This window comes from Somniosus microcephalus, chromosome 7 (genome assembly GCF_052327205.1).
Source record: "Somniosus microcephalus isolate GS21.2 chromosome 7, FLI_Smic_1.0, whole genome shotgun sequence".
In the NCBI taxonomy this organism is placed as follows: domain Eukaryota; kingdom Metazoa; phylum Chordata; class Chondrichthyes; order Squaliformes; family Somniosidae; genus Somniosus; species Somniosus microcephalus.
In genome coordinates this window covers 142,860,199-142,886,117 of record NC_140993.1, presented here as the reverse complement: position 1 = coordinate 142,886,117, position 25,919 = coordinate 142,860,199, and the positions used below count along the sequence as shown (strand labels likewise).

The following is a 25,919-nucleotide window of genomic DNA, read 5'->3' as shown; positions in this document are numbered from 1 at the left end:
GCCCTTGCGCTCTCGTTAGAGGAGGCCCACCGAAACCTCGAGGCATACCCCCGTAACGGCGCCGAGACATGGCAATCGAAACCGTGGGACACGGGACCGCCGCCCCCGGCACCAACCGCTGCAGCGACCCAACCGAGACAGCAGCCTCCGGTAAGAACTGCTTCGATGCCCAGTAACCAGGCCCAAAAATGCTATTTCTGTGGCCAGTTAAAACATCCCAGAGCGCACTGCCCAGCTAAGACAGCTACCTGCTCGGGCTGCGGGAAGAAAGGCCATTACGCTAACGCCTGCAAGGGGAAGCCAGCCAGCAGCGCAGCGTGCGGGCCGTGGGAGCAGCCATCTTATCCGCCATTTTGTGTACCCCTGGCCGCATGGCATCCGCCGCCATCGTATCCAACGCACTCAACCGCCATTTCGTCACCGGAACCGACCACCGTCTCGGCGGATGACTATAGTGACTCACTAAGCCACATACTGGCCTCCGTGACGCTGGATCAAGCCCTCCCTCACCATCTATCCAGCTCCATGATGGATATCGCGGTAAACGGCCGCGCCACCAGTTGCCTGATCGACAGCGGGAGCACAGAGAGTTTCGTCCACCCCGACACGGTACGTAGCCACTCCCTCACGATTCTGCCAACGCACCATCGCATTTCTATGGCGTCCAAGTCCCAGTCAATGGACATCAGCGGCTACTGTGTGGTGACCCTGTCAGTAGGGGGCACTGAATATAAAAAATTTAAACTGCTAGTCCTGCCCCGTCTTTGCACTGTGGTAATTATCTACTAAAATAGTTTTGCTATCTACAGTCTACTCATTGACTTCAAATCAGTTTCAAAATTACATTGAGAGAATTTTGTGTTGGGGTTACTCAGTTTTATAATTCTGTCTCTTTAGGGTAATGATTTTGTTCTGCCGTTTATATAAAAGAAAATCCATGTTCCATTCTCAATTATTTTATCAATCTCTTTATTTTTAAACTGTTGTGTATTAGATAATGCTGCTGTTGGTTTAGCAAACCATTTTATCCGATTTTCACAGGATTTTGTAAGACAACCTGTCTAGGTTAGTAATTGCGGTGGCTCTTGAAAGTGGTGGGCCTCATCTTTAAATACTAACTTTTTAAATTCTGCTCCTTTGTCTTAAGCTATAGTCATAATTTGCTCTTAGATTATATAATGAAAAGATTATCACTTGTATATCAAAGCTCAGCATTTGTAGATTGGAAATCAGAGGAGCACGATAATGGAAAAGCTATAATGGATATAAATACATGGGTAAAACTTACCCCATGTAAGGAATATAATTTAAGAAGGTTGGAAAAAAAATCACCATGTGGAAATTTCTTTGGAATAACAGAAAATAAAAACTGAATTTTCACCTAATGTGTCTCTGCTACTTTGTCAAATAATTAACTGTAGCAGTAGTTTAGGGCAATTTTCATCTCTGAATATGAGAAGTTTGATTTGATATTGCACAAATTTGAAAAAAAAACACACCAGGACTTTTTGAGTTAAGATTAATTTGTTTTTGTGGTGAAAATCTTAACTTCCAAGAGGAATTGCTGTTGTATATGTATAAATAACTGACAGTAAATAGCTTGGCTTGCATTTGAGATATGTAACCTTCAGCTTAGTTTTGTACTGTTGATAGCAGCAAACTTTCTTGAGAGTACTGCAAAAACTCCATTCAAGCCACTGTTCCAGTTGAATAGCTGTTTGAAGGTCAGTGAAGGGGGTCCTAATGCTGTCACATCTTCATGTAGAAATGAAATCAAAGTAAAAATATATTTAATGGAGTTTTGAATCAAATTTAGATTAGGCTTCTCCAAACAACCAAAGGAAACATACACATTTAGGACCACTAAAGTTGGTAGCAATAGGTTGGTCTAATTTACCAGATTATTAAATGAAATAAACATTGCACAAATCTGTTTCATGCAATGTAGCTGATGCACGTTGAGGTGGCTGAGGGCTGTGCAATGTGTGGAAATGCCTTTGGTTATGGGATGGTTGCAAATTCACAAAAAAGGTCTCTAATATCTATTGAGAATCCTGCTAAAACTGCAAATAACCAATGAATTTGTCTAACTGGCAACCCGCAAGGCAAATTACAAATGAAGTTTTATCTTTTTATCAAATAACAACTTACATTTACATAGCGCCTTCAATATAATAGAAGCTCCCAGCGCATTTCAAAGAGCTGAAGCCGGACATTGAGCAACAAGAAGAATTGGGGAAGCAACCCAAGGTATGACTAAAGAGGTATGATTTGAAGTTGGGTTGGGGTGGTGGAGGGGTGGAAGTGGTAACAAGGTAGGGTGTTGAAGTTAGCATAGTTTTAGTGAAGGTGGAGTTCAGTGGGGCAGAGTCTGAAGAGTACAGCCCATTCGCTAGCATGTAGGGTTAGAGGCAATTGCAGAGGTGGGGAGAGGTAAAGCCTTGGGATTTGTAGCCAGGAACAGGGATTTTAAATTTGAAGTATTAAGATGCAAATAAAAGACGAATGATTGGGGAATGTGCCTTAGTCTAGGATAGGCTGTGTGGTGGAATTTTGCACAAATTATGGTTTGTATTGAGGATCTTGGGAGAGAGTTGAGAAGAGCATTGAAGTAATTGACCTGGATGTGACAAAGGCATGAAGAAGGAGGGTTTTAGGCAGTGGGAGTGAAATAGGGTGGAAGCAGGCAATGTTAAGGTGGAGATAAGTCATCTTTGTGGTGGCTAGGAAGTGGAATTTAAAGTTCAGTTCAGGGTCAACAGAATAGAGGTTCGGTCTGAGCATACAGCTGGGAAAGTGATGGGATTGGGCTGGGTTGTGAAGTTTTTGGCTGGCGCTTAACAGGATGGTAATGGAACATAGTGATTGGGACAATGAATTACAGTTAAAGCAGAGGGTACTAGGACCAAAGCACAGAAGGGTGGGGTGAGGGGCAGGGGTGGAGAGCAGTGTACCACATTTTGCAATTGATACCATTAGGCCTAATGTACATTCACCTTTGTGATGCACTGGGTGACACTGATGGTACTTGCTGTACCTTTCCACTCAGGCAAGATCCAGGTTGAATACAATGCAAACTGGGGGATGCAGCAATATTCAAGTTGCAGGTCTCAGAAAAAGGGGCAGTGCGATGCATGGGAACCTTTTGTAGGGGTAATTTCTAATATAGTTCAGGTTAGTGTATTTTTTTTTTCCCAGCATTTTTTTTACATGCATGATGTTTATTGGGGAGATATGCTCAGTAAGTTAGAAATGAAGATTGCTGCTGAAGCTACTTTGCAAAAGTTGTATGGGAAATTTGAGTTGCTAGGTTTGAAAAAATGATTTGGATGAAGGTATTACCTTGAATGGTAGCATTATCTTTTCCTAGCTCTAGGTATTTTACCAAAACAGCTGATTATCTGAACAGATCCTGTTTACTTAAGCCAGTCATTAAAGTATGACATTCAGATCTTAAACGTTGTATAAAGATTTGAAGTATGCTGTATGCCACATACAAAACTTTTAATTATATTGATTACACTATAGTGTACTCACTGACTTGGAGCTTTTATAAGAACAGGAGTGTTATGCCAAGTTGTATTATCAGTGACACTGACTTATCAGTATTTGAGGCATCACTGAGATCTGAGAGCACTTAAGAAGAGAGCATAAATTTTCTGCTGCTTGAAATGAATGGACAGAGAATTATCGGCTGGGGGTGCACAATTTCCTGATGTGTTCTCCCAGTGTGTGTCAGCAATACAGAAGTGGAAAATTTGTGCCTTCAGGTACTACAGCATGTGGGAGTTTGTGGAGAGCATTGTGATCCCAGACAACCACATTTGCAGTAAGTGCCTGCATCTTGAGGAACTTCAGATCAGAGTTTTTGAGCTGGAGTCTGAGGTGCAGACATTGCGGGGCATCAGAGAGGGGGAGAGTTACCTAGACACTTTGAGCCAGGAGGCAGTCACACTCCTTTAGGTTAGGTAGTGGTACAGGTCGGGGACGGGAGGATGTGACTGCAACTCAGGCAGGTAAGGGGACTCCAGGTGCAGTGCTGGAGGAGCCTTGGAATTTGTCCTTCTCCAACCGGTATGAGGTTCTTGCTGCCTGTGTGGATGAGGGAAAAGCCTGCACGATGGATGAGCAAGCTGACCTTGGCACCCTGGAGCAGGAAGCCATTCAAGTGGTGGGGAAGGAGGGAGGGAGGGAGGGGGGGGAGTGAAAGGGAATGTAGTTGTGGTAGGGGACAGTATAGTCGGGGGATAGGTACTGTTCTCTGCAGCTGTGACCGGGAGTTCCGAAGGTTGTGTTGCCTGTTAAAGACACCACCTCGCGGCTGGAGAAGAACTGGGGAAGGGGAGGATCCAATTGTCGTGGTCCACGTAGGAACCAACGACATAGGTAGAACTAGGAATGAGGTTCTGCTGAGAGAGTTTGAGGAGTTGGGGGTCCAAATTACAACGTAGAACCTCAAAAGTGGTAATCTCTGGATTGTTATGTGAGCCACGCGCCAGTTGGCATAGGGATAAGCAGATTAGAAGGTTAAATGCATGGCTCAGAGTGGTGTGGGAGGCAGGGGTTTTGCTTCATGGGGCGCTGGCACCAGTACTGGGGAAAGAAGGGGCTGTCCATTGGGACGGGCTCTACTTAAACTGGGCTGGAACCAGTGTCCTGGCAAATCGAATAACTAGGGCAGTAGACCGGGCTTTAAACTAATGAAGGGAGGGTGGGAGGATTCAGGAAAGAGTAAATTTAAAAGCAGTGAGAGAAATGTCAAGGCTCTAGAGCAAAGTTTTGGTAAAAATAAGCAGAATGGGTCCGGAAGGGACAGAGAGGTAATAGGGCCTCAGTGACTAAGGTGACATCAGGGAAAAATAGAAAAATGTCAAAGCTAAAGGCATTATATCTGACTGCGCGAAGCATTCGCAACGAAATAGATGAATTAATAGCTCAGTTGAAATTAATAGGTTTGATCTAATTGCAACCACGTCTCTGTAATGGCTAAGTGACACAGGTTGGGAACTAAATATTCCAGGATACTTAACTTTTAGAAGAGATAGGCAAATTGGAAAAGGAGGAGGGGTAGTCCTGATAAAGGATGGGATAAAGACAGTAGAGAGATAGGATCTTGGCTCTGAAAATCAAGAAGTAGAATCCGTTTGGGTGGAGCTAAGAAACAGCAAGGGGCAGAAAACATTGGTGGGAGTTGTTTATAGGCCCCCAAACAGTAGTTGTAATGTAGGGCAGTGTATAAATCAGGAAATTAGAGGCGCATGTAACATGGGTAATACAGTAATCATGGGGGATTTTAATCTACATATAGACTGGGCAAACCAAATTTGAAGTAATAGTGTAGAGGACAAATTCATGGAATGTATACCAGATAGTTGGGGAACTAACTAGGGAACAGGCTATTTTAGATCTAGTATTGTGCAATGAGAAAGGGTTAATTAATAATCTTGCAGTAAAGGGGCCTTTAGGGAAGAGTGACCGTAATATGATAGAATTTTATATTAAGTTTGAAAGTGATTTAGTTAAATCTGAAACTAGGGTCTTAAATCTGAACAAAGCAAACTATGTAGGTACGAGGGGCGAGTTGGCTAAGGTAGATTGGGAAACTATATTAAAAGGTGTGATGGTAGAGAAGCAATGGCTAGCATTTATAGAATTAATGCATAATTTATAACAAATATATACATTCCTTTTAAGGCACAAAACCCCCCACAGGAAAACCATGGCTAACAAGAGAAGTTAAAGATAGTATTCGATCAAAGGAAGAGGCTTATAATGTTGTCTGTCTTCATGGAAGAAGACGCAAAAAACTTCCCGGAAGTAATGGAGAACCAAGGGTCTAGCGAGAATGAGGAACTAAAATAAATTAGTATTTGTAAAAAAAAAATAGTACTGGAGAAATTAACATAGAAGATAGGAGCAGGAGTAGGCCATTCGGCCCCTCGAGCCTGCTCCGCCATTCAATGCGATCATGGCTGATCATCCAAATTCAGTACCTGGTCCCTGCTTTCTCCCCATACCCCTTGATCCCTTTAGCCTTAAGAAATATATCCAACTCCTTGAATATATTTAATGTATTGGCCTCTACCGCCTTCTGTGGTAGAGAATTCCACAGGTTCACCACTCTCTGGGTGAAGAAATTCCTCCTCATTTCTGTCCTAAATGGCCTACCCCTTATCCTTAGACTGTGACCCCTGGTTCTGGACTCCCCGACCATCAGGAACATCCTTCCTGCATCTAGTCTGTCCAGTCCTGTCAGAATTTTATAAGTTTCAATGAGATCCCCTCTCATTCTTCTAAACTCCAGCGCGTACAAGCCCAGTCGACCCAATCTCTCCTCATACGTCATTCCTGCCATCCCAGGTATCAGCCTGGTGAATCTTCGCTGAACTCCTTCCATGGCAAGAACATCCTTCCTCAGATAAGGCGACCAAAACGGCACACAATACTCAAGATGTGGTCGCACCAAGGCCCTGTATAACTGCAGCAAGACATCCTTGTTCCTGTACTCAAACCCTCTCGCTACGAAGGCCAACGTGCCATTTGCCTTCTTAACCGCCTGCTGCACCTGCATGCTTACCTTCAGCAACTGGTGCACAAGGACACCCAGGTCTCGTTGCACTTCCCCTTCTCCCAATCTATTGCCATTCAGATAATAATCTGCCTTCCTGTTTTTGCCACCAAAGTGGATAACCTCACATTTATCCACGTTATATTGCATCTGCCATGCTTTCACCCAATCACCCAACCTGTCCAAATCATCCTGGAGTTTCTCGGCATCCTCCTCACAGCACACACGCCCACCCAGCTTTGTGTCGTCTGCAAATTTGGAGATATTACATCTCGTTCTCTTGTCTAGATCATTAATATATATTGTGAATAGCTGGGGTCCAAGGACCAATCCCTGCGGTACCCCACTAGTCACTGCCTGCCACTCGGAAAAAGACCTGTTTATTCCAACTCTTTGCTTTCTGTCTGCCAACCAGTTCTCTATCCAAGTCAATACCTTGCCCCCAATCCCATGTGCCTTAACTTTACACGCTAATTTCTTACGCAGGACCTTATCGAAAGCCTTCTGAAAGTCCAAATACACCACATCCACTGGTTCTCCGTTATCTATTTTACCAGTTACATCCTCAAAAAATTCCAGTAGATTAGTCAAGCACGATTTACCTTTTGTAAATCCATGTTGACTTTGTCTGATCCTGTCACTGCTTTCCAAGTGCTCTGCTATTACATCTTTTATAATGGACTCTAGCATTTTCCCCACTACCGATGTCAGGCTTACCGGTCTGTAATTCCCCGTTTTCTCTCTACCACCTTTTTTGAATAGTGGGGTAACATTAGCTATCCTCCAATCCATGGGTACTGTTCCAGATTCCATCGAATGCTGGAAGATGATCAGCAAAGCATCAACTGTTTTTAGGGCCACTTCCTTAAGTACCCTAGGATGTAGATTATTGGGCCCTGGGGATTTATCGGCCTTCAATCCCATCAATTTCCCTAACACCATTTCCCTACAAACACTGATTTCTTTCAGTTCCTCCCTTTCATCAGACCCTATGCTCCCCGACATCTCTGGGAGGTTATTTGTGTCCTCCTTTGTGAAGACCGAACCAAAATATGTATTTAGTTGGTCTGCCATTTCTTTGTTCCCCATTATAAATTCCCCTGATTCTGATGTCAAGGGACCTACGCTTGACTTCACCAATCTTTTTCTCTTCACATATCTAAAAGCTTTTACGGTCAGTTTTTATGTTCCCTGCAAGCTTACTCTCACATTCTATTTTCCCTTTCTTAATTAATCCCTTTGTCCTCCTTTGTTGAATCCTAAACTGCTCCCAATCCTCAGGTTTACTGCTTTTTCTGGCCAATTTATATGTCCTCTTCTTGGATCTTATGCTATCCCTAATTTCCCTTGTTAGCCATGGTTGAGTCACCTTTTTTGTTTTATTTTTATGCCAAACTAGGATGAACAAATTCTGTCACAAATTAATGGGACTGAAAGCCAATAAATCCCCTGGACTTGATGGCCTACATCCTAGGGTTTTGAAAGAGGTGGCTATAGAGATAGTGCATGCATTGGTTGTCATCTTCCAAAATTCAATAGATTCTCGAATGGTTCCCGCAGATTGGAAGGTAGCAAATGTAACCCCACTATTTAAGAAAGGAGGGAAGAGAGAAATCTGGGAACTACAGACCAGTTAGCCTGACATCAGTAGTAGGGAAAATGGCTAGAATCTATTATTAAGGATGTGATAACAGGGCACTTTGAAAATAATAGGATTGGGCCGAGTCAACACTGATTTATGAAAGGGAAGTCCTGTTTGACGAATCTGTTATTTTGCGGTTGTAACTAGCAGAATAGATAAGGGGGAACCAGTGGATGTGGTGTATTTGGATTTTCAGAAGGCATTCGATAAGGTGCCACACAGGTTATTAAACAAAATTAGGGCTCATGCGATTGGGGGTAATATTACTAGCATGGATTGAGGATTGGTTGACGGATAGAAAACAGTGGGAATAAGCGGGTCATTTTCGGGTTGGCAGGCTGTAACTAGTGGGGTACTGCAAGAATCTTTGCTTGGGCTGCAGCTATTCACCATCTATATCAATGATTTGGATGAGATGACCAAATGTAACACATCCAAGTTTGCTGATGATACAAAGCTGGGTGGGAATGTAAGTGTTGAGGAGGATGCAAGGAGGCTTCAAGGTGATGTAGACAGGCTAAGTGAGTGGGCAAGAACATGGCAAATGGAATATAATGTGGAGAAATGTGAAGTTAATCACTTTGGTAGGAAAAATAGAAAAGCAGAGTATTTTTTAAATGGTGAGAGACTAGGAAATGTTGGTGTTCAGAGGGACCTGGGTGTCCTTGTACAATCACTGAAAGTTAACATGCAGGTATGGCAAGCAATTAGGAAAGCAAATGGTATGTTGGCCTTTATTACAAGAGGGTTTGAGTATAAGAGTAAAGATGTCTTACTGCAATTATATAGGGCCCCGGTGAGACCACACCTGGAGTATTGTGTACAGTTTTGCTCTCCTTACCTAAGGAAGGATATACTTGCCATAGAGGGAGTGCAACAAAGGTTCTGGGGATGAGGGGGCTTGTCCTTTTGAGGAGAAATTGAGTAGACTAGGCCTATGTTCTCTGGAGTTTAGAAGAATGAGAGGTGATCTTATTGAAACATGCAAAATTCTTACAGGGCTTGACAGGGTAGATGCAGGGAGGATATTTCCCCTGGTTGGGGAGTCTAGAACCAGGGGTCACAGTCTCAGAATAAGGGGTCGGCCATTTCGGACTGAGATGAGAAATTTCTTCACTCTGAGGGTGGTGAATCTTTGGAATTCTCTAGCTCCAGAGAGCTGTTGATGCTCAGTCATTGAGTATATTCAAGACAGAGATTGATAGATTTTTGGATATTAAGGGAATCGAGGGATATGGGGATAGTGCAGGAAAGTGGTGAGGAGGTAGAAGATCCGCCATGATCTTATTGAATGGCGGAGCAGGCTCGAGGGACCAAATGAACTACTATTCTTATGTTCTTATCTCTGCAACCATTTTCCTCATTGTTAGTTGGTTCCTCTGTTTTACTCTTGAAGCATTTAAACATAAATGTTCTGCTTAAAAGTAATGAAAACTAATAAAATTAAAATGAATAAATTATGTATTAATTACAGACTAGATATGCACAATTTCTTGATATTTATTCCTAGCATGTGCTAGGTGTACAGAAGCTCAACAGTTTAAATATGTTTGCAAATTATTATTGATCTCAAACTTATACAGTCTTTAATATAACCTAAAATGTTAAGTTCATTTATGCAGTTCCAGTTTTTAAACATAAATCATTTTTGAGGCTAAACAATTTTTTTAAATATATACACTCAAAAGACGTGTTTGACTCTTTAAAAAGAATCCATTCTGTTTGGTTTCTTTTAGCTATCAACAAAGAACCATATGTATTGCCTCACAGCTGCTCTTTGTCTGAGAGGAGTTCGTAACAGAAAAACACAATTGTTGATATCTATTGTATATTACAAATGCTGAGTGGGACTTGTAATGCCAAAAGACTTGTTACATAAAGTTAGTTTGAAGCACTTTGGAACTGTCTTTTTGGTCTTAAGGTGAAGATGTGTCTAAGCAAATGCAGCCCCATTAAAATCCACTGGATGGCAATGCAGAATCAATCTTTTTGTAGAAAGGTCTCTTAATCTTATTGGGGATAGAGGCACATGAAACTTATCAGTATCCTAAAATAGAGGAAGGGGGCACCGGCCAGACTGTAACCCATCCCTTCATTTTCCGGTCCGATCTCCTACCTAGAGTTTGCATCCACACACTCCCAGTGCTGATCTTTTCAGGTCTCAAACGACCCGTTCCATTGACTGACTTTTCAGGCTGGTCTCCAGTCCCCATATCTGCTAATGAACTTGCCGTTCCCCTGACAGACTTTTCTAATTCCTCCTCTGCCCCTTTTCCTTTTCCTTTACTTTCCCTCTGCCTCTTCTGCACCCTTCCTTTCCACTCATCTTCCCCACCCCCCCCCCTTTCCCCTCCCTTCCACTCATCTACAGCTTCTGATAATGTATGTGGCTTGGCGTCTCTGCTCTCATAACCCCCACCTTTTCTTGCCTGAAATAAAAGCTTTGAGAATTCGTTCTCCAGTTTCTTTCAAAATCTTTTAGAAAAATAATTGGGAAAATCAAAGCTGCCATCTTCGGCCAGCACCACCAACTCCATCCCCATCCCTGGTCACTACCTTGGACTGAGCCTGACTGTTCGGAACATTGGCATCCTATTGTATCTAAGAACATGACTTTTGGGTTTTAGTTTTAGCTGCATTAGCTGGGGTAACTGGTTAAAAATTGCAGCATTTCCTAGTTGATTGCAGTTGAGGTTATGTAAGATTGTGCTGTTTAGTTCTTACAGTCTTAGGAGAGTAGTGATGTCTTGATGTGGGTAGGCTTGCAATGCATTATCTGTACATATTTGATCAACATTTGGTTTTACCAGCTGAATGAAGTATACATGTATCTTTGAATTGCGCAACCAGAAATATTAAAAATTGCCAGCAAAATGCTGCTAACCAATTCAGTCATGCAAAATTTTAATGTGTAAAGGTGTGTGTTTGTGTGTGTCTCGCTTCCTTGCATCCTTCACCTTTCTTGCCTGAAATAAAAGCGTTGAGAATTTTTTCTCGTTCCTTTCAAAATCCTTTTGAAAAATCAGTGGCAAGATCATACTGTAAGAATCATGATTTGTGCTGATGAGTTGCTTCAATTAATACCTGTACAATTTATAACCACTTCTAAACACAGTTGTTGATGGTAGCATAATATAATGTGTATGCTTGAAAAGGTTTTCAGTATTACAATTTTAAGAAGTCCCGCTGATCCGGTCCATGCTGGACTTGATGCAGCTTCTGTTGTTTTATGAAATTCTTCGGCATTTGAAAACAGGATTGAAAGAAGTAGAAGGACCTGTTCCTGCTGAACATTTTGGGAAGAATGAAGAGCCAATTCAACCATCTATGCACACATTCATAGAGACAGGTAATTTGGGATTCCATTACGTGAACACATGAAAATGATTTATCTGGAGATAAACAAGCTTATCTTTATAGAGTAAAGATGTTTGGCAGCTTTTTTTAATGGGAGTGTGTGGAATAGAAAGATGGGTAAACTAATCACTGCATTATGAAATGGCAAAACTGAAGATTGAAAAATGAATAATTTTCTGGAGTGCAATACAAAATAAACTCATAATTTTTTTCTAGCATTGCTAGAATACGGTTAATCTAAAATATCCAAATGCCAACTTCAAGCCTTAAAGACCAACTCTTTGTCAAGACGTGTGTTTTTTTTTCTCCCTCCCATCTTTATTAAGCTGGTTACCTGTAAAGGTTAATGGGATCTTGCTAACAGTAGCTGCTGTGAGCATTCAGATTGAACACCCAAAGAAACATGCTTTTTTTTTGCTGAGAGGAGCTGCAAGAGGGACATTTTATACTAATTGTGCTTCTTTAAAAAATAAACTTGCCCTGCTTTGCCATGAGCTGACTAATGACTGGTGCAACACACAGTATAGCCATAATGAGTGTGTAGCTTTACTATCAAAACAAAAATACTGCGATTTCCACCAAACTGAATTGCAGCAGCTATTGCTGCATTAAAATTAAATATAAAAGACCACTCATTGTGCAGTAGTTGCAATTTTGACTCTTGTAACACATTTCACCTATTTTTGTTTGTGAAAGAACAGGTGATTACTTCTCGTTTAATAACTTGAATTTGTCCCTAATAGAAGCTTTACTGATCTCTGGACATATGTTTTAGAATTCTGAGTTAAAACAACGGTGCCCAGAAATGGTCTTCATTTTTGAAGATTGATGTGAAAAATTAATTTAATACTTCTGCCATTACACCACTTTCTTTGAATCCCATTGAAATTTGGCTATTGACATCTAAGAAGTTGTTCTGATTATTCAGGTCTTTTTTTGTATCTTAACTATTTTTCCTTAACATTTAGATTATTTTTGGTTTTACCAGCTGAATGATTTCTGCATTCAACTTTTTTTTTTTAGTTTCAGTTCCCACATAATCCTCCTGACAGCTCCCACCCTTCTGCTTGCCTTTGCTTGGTGTACCATGAGCAATAGTCTTCCCTCACCCCCAGATTTTGAGCAGCCTCTTCCTTGCCTAACAAATTGTTGTCTACTGACATGTAATAATGGAAGCCAATAATTGTATTGTTGCTCTTAATTATTAGTTTCTACCGATATTGCTTCTTCAGTTCCCCTTCTGCTGTTATTCAACCCTTTGGCTTTTAATTATTTTTACTAATAATGCTGAATAGATCAATCTACCGTAAACATTTTATACCACCTTGGCTCCACATTCAGCCCATATTCTATTTGCAGCCATATTTCTGTAATATCTGAATTCTCACAATTCTAAAATTGATACCAAATATACTCTCACTAATATAAAAACATTTGTCTATTCTTCAACAACACCTTGTCTGTAATCTGGTCCTTCTGTTATATGTTGTGTTTCCATCATTTCAATAAACGTTATCTCCTCCTGTGTCTTGCTCACCTCCAATTATTTGCTCATCTGCATCCAGCAGTATTGGCATAGGGCTTGTGAAGAGTATACCTTGAAGGAATTTATCTGGTAGGTAGAGCGCATCGGAACAATTAGAGAGTGCCATTCACCTCCCTAAACTGATTATCAAAATTGTAATTATAACGATAACATTTCAAAATAATTCAGTCTGGGACCAGCTAACTCAGTGTAGATATGGAAATCTTCCTATTTGTGTGGCTCAGTAAATACCAGGCAATGGATGTATCAGCAATTTGAGGGTGCAGGAAATAAATAAAGCAACATTTTGTCTCAATACAAGCTATTGCATTAAGACTTGTTTAAGTACAGGTGTACCTAAGCTGAAATTGTTTCTGTACAAAAATACATTATTTTAGAGGCTGAAAAAGAAGAATTAGAACCAATGCAAGACAGTGTGGATCCGGAGACTTTCAAACCCACTCCAGGTAGGTTTTTCCTCTTCAGAGCATCATATTATTCCAGAAGTCAAGCAAGACCAATGCAGATCGAAGATATAAAATCATAGATGGAACCAGATATGTCTTTAGGTATCACTAATTGATCTGTTGCTTCTCACTAAAGTGTCATATGAAGAATTGAAAGATTGTGGTAACATAGAATTTTAAAGCCCTTTTGGCCTCTCTCATAGGAAGTGAAATATAGATAGATATATTTTGGTCGTCATAAATTGATGCCTCCTAGTTACTAACTGCTATGATATGAGTAGATATGACCGTTATCTTGTTTAAAATTCATCCACTTTCAGTAAGATGATATATGGGTATCCCATGACTAGTGAAGAATTCACAACAGTTTGTAATATCTAATTGAAATGTCATGGGGTCCTCTTCAAGAAGCACAACGAAGGTGCCTGGATTCTCTGTTTTGGCTTCTGGAGGATGGTGCAGAGAAGAAGAATGGGAAATGTTAAAGTAGAAACACATTTAAATAACTTTATAATACAGAGCAACTTGCATCTAAATAGTGCGTTTAACGTAGTGAAAACATCCCAAGGCGCTTCACAGGAGTGCTATCAAACAAAATTTGACACCCTTCACATGCGATATTAGGACAGGTGACCAAAAGCTTCGTCAGAGATAGGTTTTAAGGAATGACTTAAAGGAGGAGAGCGAGGTGGGGAGGTTTAGGGAGAGAATTCCAGAGCTTGGGGCCTAGGCAGCTGAAGGCACGGCTGCCAATGGTGTAGTGATGAAAATCTGTGATGCGCAAGAGGCAGAATTTGAGGGTTGTAGAGCTGGAGGAGGTTACAGAAATAGGGAGGGGCGCGGACATGGAGGGACTTGAAAATTTTAAAATTGAGGTGTTGCCGGACCAAGAGCCAGTGTAGGTCAGTAGGCACATGCGTGATGGGCTAACAGGACTTTGTGCGAGTTGGGATACGGGCAGCAGAGTTTTGGTTTTCACTAAATATATTAACAAAAGGTTTTTGCAGCGAGTACAAAAAACCCCAACAATTTAAAAATGAAAAAACTTGCGATGGTTTGTTGGTGGAATTATGAAAAATTCAACCAGAGGTTAAATATTCATATGTGAATCCTATAGGATACTAAATAATTTGCCGTGCTTACATCTGTATTTTTCAGCATGTTTTTATAAGGACCTTTATTTGGAACTTCTAAAATAATTGTAATCTTGGCCTTCAGAATTAGGATTCAAAGCTTGTATGAAGTTAACATTTGTACAAGTTTTAGAAGCGCACACAGAATTTTTTTTCATAATTTTTTAAGTAGAAGTGGCAGCTGAAGGGGAAGAACCACCAACAGAGGAAATGACAAATGAACTTGATGCTGGGGATGAAGATTCAGAAGATGCTGAAGCAGGTGAGCGTTCATAAACTATTATTGTATACATAGAGGAGAAATAGGTGTAGTACAAAAATTTCAGTATCAACATATGTCATCAGTGATGTATTCACGTCAGGAAGACTTTAAGAAGCCAGCCATTATTTTTCCAAGAGTGAATTAGCGCTTCCGCTATAGCGGAAGCAGATTTATACAGTGAGTATATGAACCTTGTAGACCAGCAAGTTAATTTCTGTGCTCCTACTTACATTAGCTCACAGCACTGGCAGCAATAGAGACACTATAGTTGGCTACAGCACCCCTAGATTTATGGAGCAGAAAATGTTGTCAGGGTTCCTTTTTGTTGCTATCCAGTGACCCCCTGCTGGAAAGTACATGTGATCGTCAGCTAATGTTTGGATCTGTCTCGGCTGTGATGCCTTCTGGTGTCGACTAGTTTGCCAACTCACTATTGAGGCTCATATATGACTACTCTGGGTGATGCACTAGAGAGTTACCAATAAAGCCTCCACTTTCAAGAGAGACGAGGAGAAAATTGGTAGGGGAAAATAAAGGAAAAGAAGACCTTTCATTTATAAAACACCTTTCATGTCCTCGGGATGTCCCATAGTGCCTCAGTCAAAGAAGTACTTCCGAAATGTAGTCACTGATGTCATGCAGGCAAATGTGGCTGTTGATTTACGTATAACAAGATCCCACAAACAGTAATTAGATATATGGCCAGGTAATCTGTTTGTGGTGGTAATTGAGACACTGGGTGTGCTCACCTGCTCCTCTTCATATAGTGCCATGGGATCTTTTATGTCTAGCTCTCCTGTGGCCTCGGTTTAACATCTCATCTGAAAGACAGCATCAGTGACCATGCAGTACCCTGTCTTGAAGTGTAAGCCTAAATTATGTGCTCATGTTTCTGGAGTGGGGCTTGAACCCACATCCTTCTGACTTGGGTGAGAGAACTACCACTGAGCCAAGATTGACATAATGAAGAAAGACTACTCTGGAGGTGGAAAGGGAGGAAGATAAAGTTGTGTAGGGTTTGGAGTTGGCGATGCACTAGGCAGTCCTAAAGGAGACATGATGCACATCAGGGAGAGGGAAATGATTGTAGGAAGGCAGGGTAATGAGTGGTGCAAGGGGCATTGGAGGATAAAGAATTGAAAACAAGTAAGAGGGGAGGTTAGAGGCAGAAGTAGATGGTGAGAAAGATCAGAGGCTTGGAAGTAGTGGGAGGGGAAATGAGTATTGTCTTTTTTCTAGGACATAAGATTCTAGAGTTCAAGTGCTATGTTTAGGTACTCCAAGGGATGTGTACAACATGAGATCTTGGTTTGATAAACCTGCCATCAAGATCACCGGTCAAACACAGAGTAAAGCACCCTTTACTACAAGTTCCCACACCCCAAATTTAGAAGAGCACCCCATTTTGCAGTGATTTACATTTTTCATGTCTCGCACCAGCATCCTATTAGCTTCTCTGTGTGAGACTACCAATTTATGGTTTTGGTTTGTAAATTTATGACCATAAGGAACTGAACTAAAGCTGTCCAAACCCATAGGTGGCAAAAAGAGACTTGGGGGGAGAAATTCGGTTGATAGCGCCACCGATTAACGCCTAAAGAGGCCGAGAAGTGGGGCACTAGCCAATTTGCGGGCGGGCGCAAGGTGCCTAGCGCCTCGCCCCATATTGAGCATGCATTTAGCGCCGGCGCTAAATCTTAGTGCCCGCTCATGGGCGCAGGCTGATTATGACGTCATTTGAGTGTGCAACACCATTTGGGTGCCCTGGACCAGAAATTCAGTGGCGCCCCCCTCCATAGCGCCTGGCGCTAATAGTGACAGCTTACCTGGGCCATACCAAGTCGCTCTCGGGCTGGAGGAGCGTTATTTAAAGGGGACTGGTGTGGTTTAAAAGTGGCAGCCATTTTTGGATCACAACTTCCTCGAGAGCTACAAAGAGTTGCTGAGCTGCACAGTGAGAGCCATTTGACCACTGAGCCAGCGCAGGCAGATTATCTTCAGCCTTCTGACCATCACCTTGCTGTTGGTGAGCCTTGACAATGGGGAACCTTCCTGTGGGCACTTATTATGGGGGCTGCATTGGAGGGGAACGTCCTGCTGCTGAATCATCTGGAAAGGGCACTGAGACGCAGGGAGAGGGGGGTGGGCATGGCCAGACGGAGGATGGGCCAACAGATGTCGCCACAGCAGACCTTGCGCTGGCAGGGTTATCCGACAGCAGTTTTCCTACGTGAACATGCCGGAGGAGCAGTGTGTCAGAAGGCTGCGATTTAGAAAGGAGGTGGTGACTAAGCTGTGCCAGCTGCTTCAGTCAGATCTGCAGCCTCCGATAAGGTGCAGGACATCTCTGTCGGCGGCTGAGAAGATGGCTGTGTGGTAAACCACTGTTATACCTGCCTGTGTGGGTGTTTGTATTCCACTGTGTACATGTCTGTACATGCCTCGGCTGACTCCTCCCACGAGTCCAGGTATAAAGGTGACTGCTCCACAGTCCCTCTGTATTCTGGACTGGTCGAACACTCGAGGCACACCTTCATTCTCTTGTTAATAAAAGCCTGTTAGTTACTCGCTTAACCTCAGTCTTTTGAGTAATTGATAGCGCATCAGGCTGCTGGCCTGAACTTCTACACGAGCGGCTCTTCTCTGGCTGCGCGTCAGAGGCTGATCAGAAGTAGCTTCTAGGCCCCTCTGACGGAATGCTTTCTGCCATTCCAAGAACAGGAATGGAACCGGTCTGATACCCCCAAGCCTGTGAAGGGCAAGATGCATGTAAATAGCAGGCATGGCCATTGTAAATGAAGAAAGTGTTTCATTACACAAAATGTGGTTCCTTCAAACATGAGAAAGCTATGGCAACAGAGCCAAACTAATACACTGACACATAACTGCCTCTCACACCTGGGAAACTGTCCAAAAAATAAATCGCATTCCGACCATCTTCCTTGGCCTTGATTCCACTGCGCCAACCAAAGCATCCAATGCCCCATCAGTGAGGCGTTCCGCCCTCTGCCTCACCCTTTCCATGTCTTGCTAGGCTGGGGCGCCACAGGTAGGCTCCCACCGCTTTGAAGGCCTACAAGGCAGTGAGTGTGTCTGGTGATGCCAATTGACCTGCCCCTTTAAGAGCTGGCCGGCGCCACTGTGTCTCAGGGAAAGTGATTATTGACAGCACCCTCGCTGTGCCCCGCCGCCGTGGAATTGGGTTGCGCCGCCGGGTTAGCGCCTGATTTAGCGCCGCAATCACCTTCAGGGGCGCTGCAACCCAATATCGCGCTAGGTGGCGCTAAACTTTGCGCATCGCCAGGACTAACGCCCCAAACGCGGCTATACCGAATTTCTAGGCCTTAATTCTTATAATTTTTGACCAGATTAAGGCCCAGATTCAGGGGCTTGTTCAGGAAAAACATTCTTTTGCAAACTGTAAAATAGCTATCAAAGTTATTCTATTTATAAAGAAACATGCACAACTAGCGAGACCTCAGACCTTGTTCCAACTTCCTGCTTAAAGTAGGGAACTCCTTATGCAAGGCTTTGGAAGCAGAGTCCACTCTACCCAGGGAGAGCGCGGAGAGCATTTTGCTTGGATCACTGAAGGTCTAGACTGGTAGTTGGAAAATAAAATAATTTTAGTTTTTAATCTGTAGAGTGCAGTCTTGGCCCTTGCTTTGTGGGCTGTCCAATTAATGCTTCTTCATCTCCACTGAATTGTACATGTAGGGAATAATTTTATAACACATAAATGAGTAAATACAGATGCCCATGCAGTGGTTTACTGCTGTGTTTTCCATGCGTATTTCTGGTAGGTGATGCTACATTTTGTGTCCTGCTAAATCTGTGCTTGTTTTAAGGTTCTAATAATCAAGGTTTTGGTTTGAATTTGCAGATGAAGTTAAATATGAAGCAGTAGAATCTGGACCTGAAGAAGCTGATACTCCAGGTTTGTACTTTGTACACATTCAATCCCTTATTTAAAGCATTATGAAAACGTTCAATTAATTAAAAAATAGTATTCTTTCAGATGAATCTAAAATGGTGGAAGAAGAGATAATGTATGAGCATGCAGAATCTCCAGGTTAGTGACTAAATGCTCTGCACAGATTGGTTTCCATTGGATATTATATCTTGGGTTGTAAACAATTGGGTGTATCTTTCTTACAGAAGAGTCTGTGTATGTGGAAGATGAAACATTGTCTGAAGGAGCAGCGATTCTAGGTACTCTTTACTCTGTTTTATTCATATCTATTTAGTAAAATGCGTGAGTTTCTGTTGATACTGGTGTTGGACAATGGAATAATTTAATAGTGGCTTTGAAGCTCTGATTTCCCTGACACCACAAATGCATCTTTTTGGCGCTGTCATTTTGGAAAGTTGCTAAGCAAGCACCATGTATTTCTCTATGCCAAGGGAGGGCAAGTTAACAATTCAGTTCATCTGTTTGCCCACCCAGCCAGAGGATGGTGCAAGACATGAAGATCTAAAGAAGATAAATATATTTAAAGGATATACTTGTTAATGATTAACTCCATATTAGATTGGACGAATTAAAGTTGGAGTGTCCACATTGCAGTGCCTGGGTTGGCCCTGAGAAACCACTCCATGATGTGCGAGGGTATGCACTTTGGTAGGAAGAATGGAAAAACAGAATATTTTTTAAGTGGTATGAAACTATTAAATGTTGGCGTTCAGAGAGATTAAGATGTCCTCGTACAGGAAACACAAAGTTAACCTGCAGGTACAGCAAGCAATTAGGAAGGCATATTGCATGTTGGCATTTATTGCAAGGCGATTGGAGTATAAGAGTAAGGAAGTCTTGCTACAATTGTGCAGGGCTTTGGTAAGACCACACCCTGGAGTACTGTGCACAGTTTTAATCTCCTCCTTATCTGAGGAAGGATATACTTGCCTTGGAGGCGGTGCAACAAAGGTTCACTAGATTGATTCCTGGGATGAGAGGGTTGTCCTATGAGGAGCGATTGAGTAGATTGCACCTATACTCTGGAGTTTAGAAGAATGAGAGGTGATCTCATTGAAACATAAGATTCTGAGGGGGATTGACAGGGTAGATGCTGAGAGGTTGTTTCCCTTGGCTGGAGAGTCGAGAACTAGGGGGTCACAGTCTCAGAATAAGGGGTCGGCCATTTAGGACTGAGATGAGATGAGGAGGAATTTCTTCACTCAAAGGATTGTGAATCTTTGGAATTCTCTGCCCCAAAGGATTGTGGATGCTGAGTCATTGAGTATATTAAAGGGTGAGATAGATAGATTTTTGGACTGTAGGGGGAATCGAGGGATATGTGGATCGGGCGGGAAAATGGAGTTGAGATCAAAGATCAGCTATGATTTCATTGAACGGCGGAGCAGGCTCGAGGGGCCGTATGGCTTACTATTCCTAATACTTATGACCTTATAGACAGCTTTGTCCTTTTTATTTCTTATTTGCTTGTTTGTATCTTGTGAAATATGAAGTTTGGAAAGAGCTGTTCTTAGTGCTGTTGCCTCATTGGTGAATAGTCTGTCTCCTCTTCATTTGTACGCTTCCTGTTGGGGAATAGATGTTTTTATAAGTTATTCCACAAGGTAATGAGGTTCAACAGCAATTTTAAAATTCATTCACGGATGTGAGCATCGCTGGCAAGGCCAGCATTTATTGCCCATCCCTAATTGCCCTTGAGAAGGTGGTGGTGAACTACCGCCTTGAATCACTGCAGTCCGTGTGCTGAAGGTACTCCCACAGTGCTGTTAGGAAGGAAGTTCCAGGATTTTGACCCAGCGATGATGAAGGAATGGCAATTTATTTCCAAGTCAGGATGATGTGTGACTTGGAGGGAAACTTGCAGATGATTGTGTTCTCGTGCGCCTGCTGTCCTTGTCCTTTATAGATGGTAGAGGCTGCAGGTTTTGGGAGGTGTTGGCGAGTTGCTGCAGTGCATCTTGTAGATGGTACACAGTGTGCTGGTGGTGGAAGGAGTGAATGTTTAAGGTGGTGGATGGGGTGCCAATCAAGCAGGCTACTTTGTCCTGGATGGTGTTGAGCTTCGAGTGTTGTTAGAGCTACACTCATCCAGGCAAGTGGAGAGTATTCCATCACCCTCCTGACCTATCTCTCTCCCAAAAGGCTGTGGGTGCTGGGTCAATTGAAACTTTCAAGACTGGATTGATATTTTGTTAGGCAAGGGTATCCAGGGATATGGAGCAAAGGCTTCTCCCTTTCTCTTCATGCTACCATTGGTGGCTCTGCCTTTAATTGCCTAGACTCACGCTCTGGAATTCCCTCCCTCTCTTCCTTTAGGACCCACCTCTTTCACCAAACTTTTGATGAACCCTTCTCAATATCTCTTTGCTTGGCGATCATTTTTTTCTTTGTGTCTCTGTGAAGCACCTTTGGTCATCTTACTACATCAGGGGCATTGTATAAAGGCTTGTTCTTGAAAATGATGACTATAGCCAGCAGTTTGGCTATTGTACCCAAGTCATTGATGAGTATCTGTTACTTTCAGAGGACTCTGGACCTGAAGTTGCAGATGTAGCTGAAGACAAAATTTCAGGTAGTTATCATGTACCTATCATGTACCATCTTCACTGTAGCCATCAGAAATGTACGGAAAAGATCATTAACGTTACAGAAACACTTTTTCCCTTCAGAATCCGAAGTGAGAGGGGAAGAAGTTGATGATTATGCTGTTTCAGGTTTGTGTCTTTACCAGTAAATATATTAACTTTAACAATTCTCCATAATACTCAGCCTATTAACAAAAAGCTATTTATTTTGTAGATGAAGCTGAGCTTGAGCCTGAAGAGGTGGTTTCTGAACGAGATGTTCCAGGTATATACTGTGTTTATACCTTTCAACTGTTTGACATTCCTTAGAGGTGAATACAGAGGAATGTTTAAAAAATGTTACATAGATAGTACATAGATACATAGAAGATAGGAGCAGGAGTAGGCCATTCGGCCCTTCGAGCCTGCTCCGCCATTCAATGAGATCATGGCTGATCATCCAAATTCAGTACCCGGTCCCTGCCTTCTCCCCATATCCCTTGATCCCTTTAGCCTTAAGAAATATATCCAACTCTTTCTTGAATATATTTAATGAACTGGCCTCCACTGCCCTCTGTGACAGAGAATTCCACAGGTTCACCACTCTCTGGGTGAAGAAATTCCTCCTCATTTCAGTCCTAAATGGCTTACCCCTTATCCTTAGACTATGACCCCTGGTTCTGGACTCCCCGGCCATCAGAAACATCCTTCCTGCATCTAGTCTGTCCAGGCCTGACAGAATTTTATAGGTTTCGATGAGATCCCTTCTCAATCTTCTAAACTCCAGTGAGTATAAGCCCAATCGACACAATCTCTCCTCGTACGTCATTCCTGCCATCCCAGGTATCAGCCTGGTGAATCTTCGCTGCACTCCTTCCATGGCAAGAACGTCCTTCCTCAGGTAAGGCGACCAAAACTGCACACAATACTCAAGGTGTGGTCTCACCAAGGCCCTGTACAACTGCAGCAAGACATGCTTGTTCTTGTACTCGAACCCTCTTGCTACAAAGGCCAACATACCATTTGCCTTCTTAACCGCCTGCTGCACCTGCATGCTTACCTTCAACGACTGGTGTACAAGAACACCCAGGTCTCTTTGCACTTCCCCTTCTCCCAATCTATTGCCATTCAAATAATAATCTGCCTTCCTGTTTTTGCCACCAAAGTGGATAACCTCACATTTATCCACATTATAGTGCATTTGCCATGTTTCTGCCCAATCACCCAACCTGTCCAAATCGTGCTGGAGTTTCACGACATCCTCCTCACAGCATACCCTCCCCCCCAGCTTTGTGTCGTCTGCAAATTTGGAGATATTACATCCAATTCCCTCGTCCAGATCATTAATATATATTGTGAACAGCTGGGGTCCTAGGACCGATCCTTGCGGTACCCCACTAGTCACTGCCTGCCACTCGGAAAACGACCCGTTTATTCCAACTCTTTGCTTTCTGTCCGCCAACCAGTTCTCTATCCAAGTCAATACCTTGCCCCCAATCCCATGTGCCTTAATTTTGCACGCTAATCTCTTATGCGGGACCTTATCGAAAGCCTTCTGAAAGTCCAAATACACCACATCCACTGGTTCTCCCTTATCTATTTTACCAGTTACATCCTCAAAAAAATTCCAGTAGATTAGTCAAGCATGATTTACCTTTTGTAAATCCATGTTGACTTTGTCCGATCCAGTCACTGCTTTCCAAGTGCTCTGCTATTACATCTTTTATAATGGACTCTAGCATTTTCCCCACTACCGATGTCAGGCTTACCGGTCTATAATTCCCTGCCTTTTCTCTACCACCTTTTTTGAATAGTGGGGTAACATTAGCTACACGCCAATCCATGGGTACCGTTCCAGAGTCTATCGAGTTCTGGAAGATGACCAGCAATGCATCTACTATTTCTAGGGCCACTTCCTTAAGTACCCTGGGATGTAGATTATCAGGCCCTGGGGATTTATCAGCCTTCAGCCCCATCAATTTTCCTAACACCATTTCCCTACAAATACTGATTTCTTTCAGTTCCACCTTTTCATCAGACCCTATGTTCCCCGACATCTCTGGGAGGTTATTTGTGTCCTCCTTTGTGAAGACAGAACCAAAATATGTATTTAGTTGGTCTGCCATTTCTTTGTTCCCCATTATAAATTCCCCCGATTCTGACTGCAAGGGACCTACGCTTGACTTCACCAATCTTTTCCTCTTCACATATGTATAAAAGCTTTTACAGTCAGTTTTTATGTTCTCTGCAAGCTTACTCTCATTCTATTTTCCCTTTTTTAATTAATCCCTTTGTCCTCCTTTGTTGAATCCTAAACTGCTCCCAATCCTCAGGATTATTGCTTTTTCTGGCCAATTTATATGCCCTCTCCTTGGACCTTATGCTATCCCTAATTTCCCTTGTTAGCCACCTTTTTTGTTTTATTTTTATGCCAAACTGGGATGAACAAATTCTGTAGTTCATCCATTCGGTCTTTGAATGTTTGCCATTGCCTATCCACCGTCAACCCTTGGAGTGCCATTCCCCAATCAATCCTACCCAACTCGCTCCTCAGACCATCATAGTTTCCTTTATTTAAATTGAGGACCCTAGTCTCCGAGTCAACTACTTCATTCTCCATCTTAATGAAGAATTCGATCATATTATGATCGCTCCGACCCAAGGGGCCTCGCACAACAAGATTGCTAATTAATCCTTTCTCGTTACATAATACCCAGTCTAAGATGGCCTGATCTTTGGTTGGTTCCTCGACATATTGGTCCAGGAAACCATCCCGTAAACACTCCAGGAATTCCTCCTCCACAGTATTGTTACTCATTTGGTTGGCCCAATCTATATGTAGATTAAAGTCACCCATGATGACTGCTGTGCCCTTATTGCACGCTTCTTTAATTTCTCTCTTAATGTCATCCCCAACCTCCGCCTTACTGTTTGGCGGTCTATAAACCACTCCCACTAACGTTTTTTTTCCCCTTAGTATTTCTCAATTCTACCCATACAGATTCCACCTCATCAGAGCTAATATCCTTCATTACAATTGTGTTAATCCCTTCTTTAACCAGTAATGCTACCCCACCTCCCTTTTTGCCTATCTTTCCTGAATATCGAATACCCCTGGAAGTTGAGTTCCCAGTCCTGGCCTTCCTTGAGCCACGTTTCCGTAATCCCAACCAAATCTTATTTGTTTATGTCTATTTGCGCAGCCAATTCATCCACCTTATTACAAATGCTCCTCGCATTAAGACACAAAGCCTTCAGGCTTGTTTTTTTAACGCTCTTAGACCTATTAGAATTATTATTTACTGTGGCCATGTTTGATTTAATCCGTTGATTTCTCTGACTGCCACTTTTGTTTTTCTCCTTCCTATCTTTTGCTTTTATCCTTGTTTCCCTTTCCTCTGTCTCCCTGCTCAGGTTCCCAACCCCCTGCCATTTTAGTTTAAACCCTCCCCCACAGCACTAGCAAACACTCCCCCTAGGACATTGGTTCCAGCCCTGCCCAGGTGCAAACCGCCCGGTTTGAACTGGTCCCACCTCCCCCAGAACCGGTTCCAATGTCCCAGGAACTTGAATCCCTCCCCCTGGCACCATTCCTCTAGCCACGTATTCATCTGAAGTATCCTTCTATTTCTACTCTGACTAGCACGTGGCACTGGTAGCAATCCTGAGATTACTACCTTTGAGGTCCTGTTTTTTAATTTATCTCCTAACTCCCTATACTCCGCTTTTAGGACCTCATCCCGCTTTTTACCTATATCGTTGGTGCCTATATGCACCACGACAACTGGCTGTTCACCCTCCCCTTCCAAGATGTTCTGGAGTCGCTCAGAGACATCCTTGACCCTTGCACCAGGGAGGCAACACACCATCCTGGAGTCTCGTTTGCGGCCACAGAAACGCCTATCTATTCCCCTTACAATTGAATCCCCTATTACTATAGCTCTACCCCTCTTTTTCCTCCCATTCTGTGCAGCAGAGCCACCCCTGGTGCCAGGAAGTTGGCTGCTGCTGCCTTCCTCTGATAAGCCATCCCCCCCCAACAGTACTCAAAGTGGTGTATATGTTGGAGAGGGGGATGGCCACAGGGGACCCCTGCACTACCTGCCTGCGCCTCGTACTCTGCCTGTTGGTCACCCGTTCCCTTTCTTCCTGTCCAACCTCTACCTGCGGTGTGTCCAACTCCGTAAATGTGCTATTCACGTTGTCCTGAGCATCGTGAACGCTCCAGTATGTGTCCAATCGCAGCTCCAGCGCCGCAATGCGGTCTGTCAGCTGCAGCTGGATGCACTTCCTGCACATGTAGTTGTCAGGGACACAGGAAGTGTCCCTGAGTTCCCACATATCGCAGGAGGAGCCGATCACGGGGCCCGGCTGTCCTGCCATGACTTACCCTTTAATTAATTGAATTTAAATTAAATCAATCAATCC

The 25,919-nt window shown here is 42.8% G+C and overlaps 1 protein-coding gene across 6 annotated transcripts in view; it reads left to right on the top strand.

Moving 5' to 3' along the window:
- Positions 1–25,919, top strand: part of unm_hu7910 (un-named hu7910) — a 426,260-nt gene that overhangs the window by 87,504 nt on the left and 312,837 nt on the right. For 5 of the 6 annotated variants that reach the window (XM_085993023.1, XM_085993021.1, XM_085993025.1 and 2 more), the window contains 9 exons: positions 11,467–11,559; positions 13,491–13,559; positions 14,862–14,954; positions 18,838–18,891; positions 18,973–19,026; positions 19,113–19,166; positions 21,452–21,499; positions 21,597–21,641; positions 21,727–21,777. In XM_085993023.1, coding sequence (XP_085849149.1) covers positions 11,467–11,559; positions 13,491–13,559; positions 14,862–14,954; positions 18,838–18,891; positions 18,973–19,026; positions 19,113–19,166; positions 21,452–21,499; positions 21,597–21,641; positions 21,727–21,777 — 561 coding nt within the window. The remainder of the gene's footprint in view (positions 1–11,466; positions 11,560–13,490; positions 13,560–14,861; positions 14,955–18,837; positions 18,892–18,972; positions 19,027–19,112; positions 19,167–21,451; positions 21,500–21,596; positions 21,642–21,726; positions 21,778–25,919) is intronic. The other variant, XM_085993024.1, reaches the window with a different exon arrangement.